The sequence below is a fragment of the Aulonocara stuartgranti genome (genome assembly GCF_965226115.1).
Source record: "Aulonocara stuartgranti genome assembly, chromosome: 11".
Taxonomy (NCBI): Eukaryota; Metazoa; Chordata; class Actinopteri; order Cichliformes; family Cichlidae; genus Aulonocara; species Aulonocara stuartgranti.
In genome coordinates, this window is record NC_138947.1 from 5,319,573 (window position 1) to 5,330,510 (window position 10,938).

The window sequence follows — 10,938 nt, forward strand, 5'->3', positions numbered from 1 at the left end:
ACCCTGATACGCAGGCGGATTGTGAATTCCAGTCATACGATCTGTCATCATCCTTCGTACAATGCGAAAAGGGAAGTTGAAAGAAGTGGGAGAGCGAGATCGCTGAGCCTTATGAAATCTAACGTTTCAGCAGCTGGTTGGATACTCGACACACTGTGAACATACGTTGAAGTACTGCAAATACTGTCCTGGAGATACCTTTACCATTAACTACGCTCCTGTTTTTGATAGGTAAGTAGCTAATATTAGCTTTAGCTGACTAGCTGTAGGCTATCTGGAGGGCTCCTCCCGATGCGGCCGCAGCTGAACAACGTTAGCCTGCCCAGTACCTATTATTTGGCTAGCTAACATTAGCTAGCCGACACTGGAAGGGCCGTACAACTTAGCCTAGTTAACGTTGTTCTGCTGATAAATCTGAAGGTATCATCACGTTTAGATCACCCACACATTAGCATTAATCCACTTTTACTCTCACAAACAGTTGCAGTTCTCTTTCAAACGCTGCTTGATAAGCTACTTCACTAATTCACCGTCACGGAGCTAACGTTAGCTAGCTGTCACTAGCTGTACACACCCAAATCTCCATCATCTGAGTTTGAGCATTTTCAGAACTTATGTAAGTGTCATATTTAGTGCGTATAAGCTTGATTGGTATGCTGCTACCCGCACTCACGCCAGCGTTAATCAAGCGAAATCATGCTTTATAACAAACGCAGATTGGGTTTTGGACTAGGCATTTTGAACTTATGAGCTAGCTATGTTGCTAACGCTAGCAGTTGCTACCAACTAAAACGATCCACTCGGCAACAACACAACAAGTTATTTGTGGTGATCTCTGTGTCGTAACGCGATTTCGACGCTCGAAGTTGACAGCAATTATTTTTGGAGCGATGTTCTGTGTTTAGTTTGATGGTGGAAATGGTTAATGTCTAGGTTACAGAGGTAATCTGTTGTTGTGGCTGTTGTTTGTTTGACTACAAAATCATGAAAGACAAACAACAAAACCACTAAATTGACCCAAATACTTTTTCCCACACATGTGTCCAGACTGGTGGACATGTGTCCTCTTTCTGTCTGCCTCACGTAGTTGAAGCCACACACACACACACGTTGTTTGTGTGTGAGTGTTGGGGTTTTCACTGCCAGAACAGTTGTTGAACTTGCCATTTGTAATTGTTGTTGAACTGGTACAGGGTAATAACGTTAGAGGCACAAGTATAAATATATGTATGACATCAGTTTCCGAAACTTTGAACATGCTGTCAGGCAAAGTTTTCTCTCTCTCTCTCTCTCTCTCTCTCTCTCTCTTTAAATCTGGTATTGCTGCTTGTTACTATAGCGGACATCCAACTAATGTTTGTAGCTGAATGAGAGTCCGGTAATTTGAAATTATGTGTAATGTGTCAATTTGTACCAAACTAGAGTAAGTTTCCATTCATGTTTACGGGATTAGCCGTGGCATTTTGCCTTTGGATTTGGACTTCTTATTTTAAAAGAAATATAGTTAAAACAACATTATAAAATTTAACAGATCAAATATCAATTGCCCTGATACGCAGCTCTATACGCATCTCTATGCATTTAAAAAAGTAGTTTCCAGGAGCTTTTTATGAAGAGTTCTAAAAGCGGTATTTTTAGATTTAGGAATAGTGGTGTGGGTCATTAACCAAAGGCTAAAGCTGAATAATTTAAAACACTGATCAATTGCAGGGTTTGTCCTGGTTCACAATCTGCCTTTTAGGGTTGACAGTTGGTCTGTGTATTGATAAAATGAGCATGTTACATTACTTAACCAGGGGGATGCATTTCCCTTTTTCTTTTTCTTTTTCTTTTTTTGTTTTTATTTTACTTTGGTGGCTTCCAGAGATTTTGTCCTCTCCCCAAAGTGTATTAAATACAGGAAAAACCCTGAACTGGCACTTTGGTTTTTGCAGGGACTAAATGTTTTGCAAAGGCAAAATTACCACATAAATTCTTATTATCTTTCATTTTTGTATCAGTTAATAAGATCTTCTTTTATAATGACACCTTGCTTTATTTTCTTTCTCCTGCTCAGGTGTTTTTCTACAGTTTTTCACATCCCGGGGACGAGACCAGACAGTGTGACATGGCAAGTAGAGGCGGAGCCACGCGACCCAATGGGCCAAACGCAGGCAACAAGATTTGCCAGTTCAAACTCGTGCTTTTAGGAGAGTCCGCGGTGGGAAAGTCAAGCCTTGTACTTCGTTTCGTTAAGGGTCAGTTTCATGAATTCCAAGAGAGCACAATTGGAGGTACGTAATCCTTACGTCATCATAAGTCAGTGTTGGCGTGTTTGTTTTTGCTCTGTGAACAGGCCATCTCTGAGACTTCCAGTAAACCACATAATGGAATATTTACTAAATGTTATGCTAGATAACATAACGGCTACATGCAGATAGCTGTACTAAGAGTCATAGTCCCAGAGCCTAAAGTTCATTTAAGAAGTAAGGCTATAGAATCATCAAGGTGTGTTGGAGTAAAACAGAGAAAGTATCACCAGGGGAAACTGGAACTCCTCAAAAGAGCATGTAGCCAGTATGAGATTCAGTTGGGAAAAGGGGGAATGTGAGGAATTGTCAATATAAAAATGCCTTATTAGAACAAGCAGCTATGCAAATATTTTGGTCCATTAGGTTACTGCGTTTTGGTTATCTTGATAATCTCACCCTCAGCGCCAGGTGACACCTTTACTGTACTCACTACTGAAAATAATCCAATCATCCTGCCATTCCACCACTACTAGTCTGTGTCCAAGGCTGTGTGTTAAGATAAAAAAAAAAGTCCTTTACAGTCAGTGGTCTGCTGGCATTAGCTGATTGGGTAAAAACAACATTTAAGTGTTATTCACAGTTCTCATTTCAGTTAAAACAGAGCATAGTTTTCAAACTAAGGTTTAACATGTGGTTTAAAAGTGCCTTTGAGCAAATCACACCCATTTTGATTTTGGATGTTTAATGTCATCCCCAAAGTCATTCCTTTGGTTTCCAACATTGGGCCATGTCACCTTGACTGAAACACATTTGTGTAGCTCAGTATTTAAAGACCCACTTGTCACTGGTCTGTCTGCTTTGTACCCCTGCAGCTGCCTTCCTGACTCAGACGGTATGTTTGGACGACACAACAGTCAAGTTTGAGATCTGGGACACGGCCGGTCAGGAGCGCTACCACAGTCTGGCTCCCATGTACTACAGGGGTGCACAGGCAGCCATCGTGGTCTATGATATTACAAATGAGGTTGGTCAGATTCCAGGCTTATGTCTGTGTAGCTGTTGGCACACCTGTTTTCATTTACCTTTGCTAGCTCAAACAACTTTGTTGTCGAAGATGAGGAAGTAGTGGGGCTTTCCACCTTAATATTTCTAAGCAGTGGTTAAGCTAAAAACAGAACCTTATTTTGGTATCCTGACACATTAAGAAATGACTCATCACTCAACAGACAATGTTTTGCAGACAGTGCTTAGACCTTAGATGTCTCCCGGGGGCATTGTCAGGGACGCGTTATATGTCAGCATATTTTCATGACAAAGAGAACATATTATTCTCTGTTTAATATGTAGACAGTGTGCAGGTTAACGATTTGTCCTGTTTCCAATGTTTGTCTGCTTCAACAGCCCTAGAGGGAACCTATTATGCTAATTTCCAGCTTCATGCTCCTATTCTTAACTCAGAGTAGCTTTGTGTGATTCATAGTTCCAGATCCTCCTTGTTTACCTTCTGCTGGACATTAGTGGGTGTAACCTCTCAGCTCTTGTCTAGTCTCAGCTGAGACGAGCTCTTTTAACTTGCTTCCTCCGCCCTTTAACAATAAGAACTTAAGTTGTGTAGCACCTGTAAATGCAGAGTTTACAAAGTGCTGTGACAGCCAAGCAAAAGCAGAATACCAAATTCAAACAGAAAGTTGGACATTAGGTGGAAAACGTTAACCTTAAAAATGGAAGAATTCTAACAAAAAATATGGAAGAAAATTAAAAAATGAATCTCAAACAATTCTCAGTCCTTGTAAACAAAATGTTCTAACAGCAGGTGGGTGGAGTTTGTGTTCAGTCAGAGCTGTGGGCCTGATGTGACCATAAGGCTGATTAATACTGACAACATACAGGGCCAAGAGTAGAACAGAGTGGCTGAAAGAGAGTAGCCTGAAGTCTGAGATTTGGGCTCACAGGGATTACTTTCACAAATGTCGATGTCGATTTTTGTGTGTACTGTGGAGATCCAGCATAACAATATCCAATGAGAGAAAAAGGGAAAAGCACGATAGATAGCATTTTAAACAAACTGATAAATAAATGAAACAGCTGCCAGTAAGAGAGCAGCTAATCTAGTTTTATCGTACATATCATATTACCTGAAAGTTGCATTGCTTCCTGGCCTGCATGACTAAAATGTGGATGTAGAGAGATTATTTTTCCTTTCATCTACTGTATGTATGTGGATAGGTGTGAGTCATTCTTGTGTAAAAGCTAATACAAGTCAAATCGAATATAGAACAGAGCAGAGTTTAAAGTCAGCATTATTCTCTCCTGTAGGTTTTACTTTAGTGACAAAGTCAGTAGTCGTTCCCCTTATCTTTTAATAAAAGCAAAGCACAGAAAGCTATAAAGCGCTTTGACATTTCTTTATTATTATTAAAGGTGGTAATCTTTTAAAGCACAGGTGGTCGAACTCCAGGCCTCGAGGGCTGGTGTCCTGCAGGTTTTAGATGTGTCCTTGATCCAACACAGCTGATTTAAATGGTTAAATGACCTCCTCAACATGTCTTGAAGTTCTTCAGAGGCCTGGTAATGAACTAATCATTTGATTCAGGTGTGTTGACCCAGGGTGACATCTAAAACCTGCAGGACACTGGCCCTTGAGGCCTGGAGTTGGACATCCCTGTTTTAAAGAGATCGGGCTGAATGCAACATTTGTTTATTGTGCTGCATAAGTCATTGTAGTACAGCCTCTGCACACTGTGATGTTTACTGTAATATCTCATCAAAAGCATCACTATAATGATTGTGTCCCCTGGAACTTTTTTTAAAAGATAGACAAATCGGACATCATGGGAAAGTCTCCCTGTTATCGTCCATCACACAGGCCTTATTGCTATTTTCACTAATTGAGCCCCTCCACTTACCCCTCCCTGATCTGTTTTCCAGGAGTCATTTGTACGGGCAAAGAATTGGGTTAAAGAGCTTCAGAGACAAGCCAGTCCAAATATCGTAATAGCCCTGGCTGGGAACAAGGCTGATCTCGCAAACAAGAGAGCACTGGACTTCCAGGTTTGTCTTCTTAATTAACTTCAAGATGTGCGCAGAGCCGCAAAGTCATCTTCAAATAAAGTAGACTTTGTGGCAGGATTTGTTGAAGCTAACAGTAAATAATTCTTGGAATAATTGTCGTTAATAATCTGCCGAGAGAAAAACATCCTCTGCTTGGAACATGCCTACTTGGCTTTCTCTGCTGCTTCCTTGCTTTGTCAGTTCAAACTATGAAAAACTAATAATTTTGGTGTAACCTTCACAGGATGCACAGTCATACGCAGATGACAACAGCTTGCTTTTCATGGAAACATCAGCGAAGACCTCTATGAATGTGAATGAGATTTTCATGGCCATTGGTAAGTGTCTCCGCCGCAGGACTTCAAATATGAAGTGAAATGCTGCTCGTGACCTTCAGAGCCAGTCACTAGCTGTAGTATTTAAGCACACTGAAATGTCTCTGAAGTATCCTTACTAACAGGAAATGATAGTGGCTGTGCACCTGTCGTGTTGTGTAAATATAATATTGTAGGATTCATCTCAGGGTGTGCATTTGTATGATAAAGTGCACAAGAGGCTCTTACTGCCTTCATCCAAGTGTGCATTTGAGTGCAGGTTGTGTAATATTAGGCTACCGGAATGCACTACTGGGCAGTCGGTTGGCTTCAATCCATAAACCTGGCAAATATTAAATGAGTGTGTGCAGTATTTATATGCAGGTGATCATCTGTCATTAATGAGCTGGATCAGTGAAAAAAAGCCGCTGCAGAGTGTTAGCAAGAACCGGCGGGTTTTAAAGTGAACTGTGTGGTTTGTTAGCAGCTGCTAAATGACTCATGTATTCACAGATAAATGGTGGATACTTGTAACGCGGGATGTTTGCAACTAGGTCCATAGCAGTTAATCCATCAGGTTCTGAAATTATATGTTGTATAGTGCTCACTCAGTCGTCCATCTTTATCCCCGATTGTTGAAACTTTGTCAGCAACCTCGAGTAATGTTGCATTTGAACAGATATTGTAATCTGAATCTAGTTTTGGTCTCAGAGAGTTGACGCGCGGCTAAGCTTTCATGTTGCTGAAGGAAGTTTGAGAGATGCAGTCGGGACTGTGATGCAGCTTCTGAAAGCTTAACTATATTTAGTTGAGTTTTGTATTTATTTAGTCTACTCGGTGGAATGTCTTGCAGAATGTGGTGTGCCAGCTGGCACTGTAAAATGCAGTTTGAGGCGTAATCACTGAGGCAGTACACAGTTTGTCCACCAGAGAGCGCTGTCAAGTTATTTTTAAATTGCGAAAGGTCTTGATTAGTTGCTCTCAGTTCTGTGGAAGTGCTTTTTGCTTTTTCATCCAGATGTTTTAACTGATGATGGACACACACTGTGTGAGAAATTCTAAACATTTAATAGGCAAAATAATATATTATCAGAAAGTATTTGAGAAGACTATAAGCGGATCAGTCTTTATAAAAGGGAGGGGGAAAAAATGGAAACCATTTGGCTGTGAGAGCGCCACTGAGGTGTGGGGCCACACCTATCTTCCGACTAAACCTTCATTTTGATCCTAGCCACACTCCTCTAAAGTGTCATGACTAGGTCATGGCAAGTTATGACATCGTGTTGACAAAATCTATCCCTGGACAAATTAACACCCGCCAAAGTACTTAGAGACCTATTGTAAGAACTAGCACAAAGGTGGTTTTCACATGTGGCCATGATGAGACAATGACTCACAGAGTAAAAACAATACCAGTCATGTCTGCATGGCTGGTAAGAGCTGTTAGCTGCATTCCTGCCCTGACATTAGCATTGTTGCAACAGTTGGGGTGTGACTGTTCACACAGACATATAGGCTGTGCCAGAAATCAGTGCTAGATACTTTTCAGGGGTTTTCAAAAATACATTTTAGGGCTCATATTATTTGCTTAGTAAGTTAATTAATATCTCAAAGCGACTTCTCATAATGGTTCTTCACCCTGACACGCTGCTTTGGGAAGGAAATTTGGACTTTTGTGGAGGGGCAAAAACAGAGAGGGAGGTCGTGACAGCATTATTGCAAAACCGACTCGAACATGAAAGACATTTTATCTCAAATATATCTCTGAAAGCTAAAATTACAACTGGAAAAAATTATTAGGTATTATCTAAAATGTATCAAAAATAATGGGCTTATTTGAAGTTACTCTTCAAATAATTTTTGATGTAATCACCTGTCAGGTTGTGGTCTTTGCTTGTCTAAAATTTCTGTAGGTGCATTACTGATCCGCTGTCTTTCTCACTGCAGCAAAGAAACTACCCAAGAATGAGCCTCAAGTGACCGGAGCCAGCACCGGACGGAACCGGGGAGTGGACCTGACAGAGACTGCTCAGCCCACCAGCCGCCCATGCTGCGCTAACTAACCCAGCTCTTCCTGCTCATGCTCCCCACACAAATGCACTCTCCTCCTTCTGGCTCCTCCCTTCCTTCTCACCTGAACAACATCTGGACATCGGGCTTCTTGGCTTTCTGACGTCAGACCTGACTTCAACCTCACTCCCCTGGAATAGCTAAAAGACTCTGTATAGCTGCATTTCTAATACTTTTTTTTTTTTTTTTTTTTATGTTCTCTCTCTTTTTTCTTTTTTTAAACTTTTTTTAAGAAGTGTATATCAGTATAATGGATGCATGTATCACTACAACGCCTAAAGGAAAAAAAAAGACAAAAAAAGAAAAACACATTTTTATCTCATATTCACTTGGAAGACTAACCCTGGTTAAGAAAGATGAGCGAGCGAAAAACCCGTGAGCGTGTGATTATGTTTTGTATGAGTTTCTGATGAGAAGGTGTTGCCACTTGGCAGGGTCGGCTTCTTGTTGCCCATGTGTGTGTGTGTGTGCGTGCGCGCGCGCGTGCGTATGTGTGTTAATCTTTTCTTTTTGGTTGGGTTTTTTTTTTTTTTTTTTTTTCTGTGCTCACTATTTGGAAAAAAACAAATTGTCCCCATCTTGAGGTGCCTGGATTCTCAGACTGTTTGTTGTGAGCCACTTGGGTGTCTCAGTGGTGCCAGGAAATGATTATCGTGCAAACCAACAACCCTTCCCTCCCTCTTCACATCTGTTACACAAGAAGATGCATCCCTCCAGGACTTCATTTAGGGGAGACTGTGGAAAATAAATTTGGGTACTGTTTGGTGTTTGAATAAATTCTAGCATGAAGAAGAAGAAGGAAAAAAGAAACTGTCTTTATAAACATGTGACTCCTGAGTATGTGCAACCATGCATAGAGCAACGCTTGTCAGATTTCTGTACATCATACCCAACAACAAGCCTTCGTGGTGCCGAAAATGTGGAGTTTGACCTAAAATTTGACCTAAAGAAGGCTCTTATGTTGTCATCACAGTGTCATAGTAAAAACTTGGAGTGACATAGAGAGAGAAATCAACAGGAAACCGTAAGAGTGCCGAACATTCTGTTTTGCAAAGACTTGAATGTATGACTAGCGATATGTTTAAACTTTCAGCTTATCTAACCTGCTCTGTTTCCATTCAGGCCAGTAGTCAACCTGCATCAGTTTGGGTAATGTAGATGAACGGAGGGGCGTGGTTTTAAAAATTCAGACAGCATACAAACAGAAAATTGGACTATCACCCCATGTCACGAGTCTGTGGGGGGGAAAAAACGAAAAACTCTAATGTTGTTATAGGGTGCAATGTCGCAATGTTGTCTTCTTCCTTTAGTACAGCTTGCAGAGCTCGCAAGCTCACCAGGAAATTTATCTAGAGATGCCGAACAATTGTACAGTTCAGTATAGGTCTGCATTTTTTTTCTTCTTTTATTTACATTCTAGACCTTGTCACAAACTGGTCAAATGTTAAGCAGTGGTGGTCTTTTTAGGTATATGTAGTGTTATTAACAAAATCCCTCTCTGGTGTCTTGTTACTTTTCTCAGAAATGGTCCATGGTCGTGTTTGAAAGGAACTTTTATTGCATTGCACAGTGTTGATCATGTTTTAATTATTGATGACTGCCCTTCGATTTTATATGATGGACTGTATTGGACTTGCTAACCTTATGGCTATAAGGAAGTAGCATAATTAACCTAACTGGTGGTCTCTCTTACAGCTCAATGAATTTTAATGATGTAAAAACAGCATTACTAGTGATGGGCTGATCATTTTGAGTGTCTGAATACAACTTAATAAATCCAATAAAGAGGTCTGTTGTACAGCTTTTTGCTCTGAACATGTTGTGATATGCGGAGCAGTCGGACACTGCATGTCAGGCCCATATCCTCGTGAGTATATGATGCAAAATGTCCAATTTGGCCACATGTCACATTGAGTCATAAGGAATCTCAACAAAAATGACTGGATCTATATAAAATACTTAATAACTCATAACGGTCTGTGTAATCCTAATAAACAGGCAAATCAGACCAATCACAATAACCTCTTTGGCCTATCTTAGCTTGATGTCAAACAGAACTGACATTACACCCCTCCCATTGTAGAAGAGTTAGTTAAAGTTGCGTATAATTACCAGGTAATTGTTTTCTAGCATGCCAAATAAACTAAACACAAGCTGTCAAGATTAAAATGATGGGTAGAATATCAACTTTGCAGGTAATTTTGTGAAATTAAAATACTGAATGCTGGATGTTATGGAGACACAAATGTGCCAGAAGACCTGACCAGTGTTCTGCATTATCTAAACCATTTAAAGTCCACACCTCTGTGGCCAAAGCATTTGGCTCCTTGTTTGCATATGCCATCAGCTTTGTTTGGTTTTTGTAGTACAACATGCACATGTGTAAAAATACACCTATATAAACATTACTGACACTAACATTCATATTTTTTCTTATAGACACCATATATACTAAAAATTACTTTCAGCTGTTCCCTCATTCACAAGGTCAGCACAGCAAGCAGTGACATATTTGAGGTGGCAGAGTCCTGATGGCCTTCCCGACACACCTTCCAAGGAATTTGCATCTCCTCCCAGGATCAAGTGAGTAAGCTCCTGCTTGTATGAAATCACTTGTATACTGTACATATTACTCATATAATTATTCTAAATATGCAATAATTATTATTCCGTATAGTGGATATAAATGATTACTATATAAGTTAAAAATTCCTGTGAATTTAGCTGTGCATCTTCCTTCTTTGCAGTGACCCACAAATCACTTGACATAGAAAAGGTAAAATAAATAAATAAATAATGCTGAGATATCCTGGTTTATATATTCTGTAGTACAGGTCAGCATCAAAGTCTCAGTCATTAAAATCACAAATTATTAAACTGATCTTAGTTAAGTTTAATTGCAATTTCAATCTAGCGGCAGAATGACTTGCAGCTTCTTCAGGCTGCAAGTCAAAATGATAAAGTGATACATTTTGATGCGTCATTGCTGTGTGAATGCTGCATCTTTAAAAAGCTTTAAAGTGACTGGTTATGTGTATGTGGCTTTTACTATATGGTTAATATTACCAGGAAAAGTGCTCATGCACTCATCAGTCCATTCATTAGCTACACTTTGCTAATGCCATGCTGGTTCTTCGTTTGCCTTAATTCTTTATAGCATAGATTCAGCAAAGTGTTGGAAACATTCTTCGGAGATTTTGGTCCTTCTTGACATGAGATCATCATACAGTTGTTGCAGATTTGTCAGCTGCACATCCATGAACCCCTGTTCC

The 10,938-nt window shown here is 40.1% G+C and overlaps 1 protein-coding gene across 1 annotated transcript; it reads left to right on the top strand.

The window, feature by feature from the left end:
- The first annotated feature begins 54 nt into the window (after window positions 1-54).
- rab5ab (RAB5A, member RAS oncogene family, b) lies at window positions 55-9,469 on the top strand. The gene is made up of 6 exons (XM_082550304.1): window positions 55-231; window positions 2,057-2,273; window positions 3,104-3,255; window positions 5,160-5,282; window positions 5,527-5,620; window positions 7,544-9,469. The coding sequence occupies exons 2-6, from the start codon at window positions 2,108-2,110 to the stop codon at window positions 7,657-7,659; spliced, it is 651 nt and encodes a 216-aa protein (XP_082406430.1). The 5' UTR covers window positions 55-231; window positions 2,057-2,107; the 3' UTR covers window positions 7,660-9,469.
- Window positions 9,470-10,938: the final 1,469 nt, after the last annotated feature.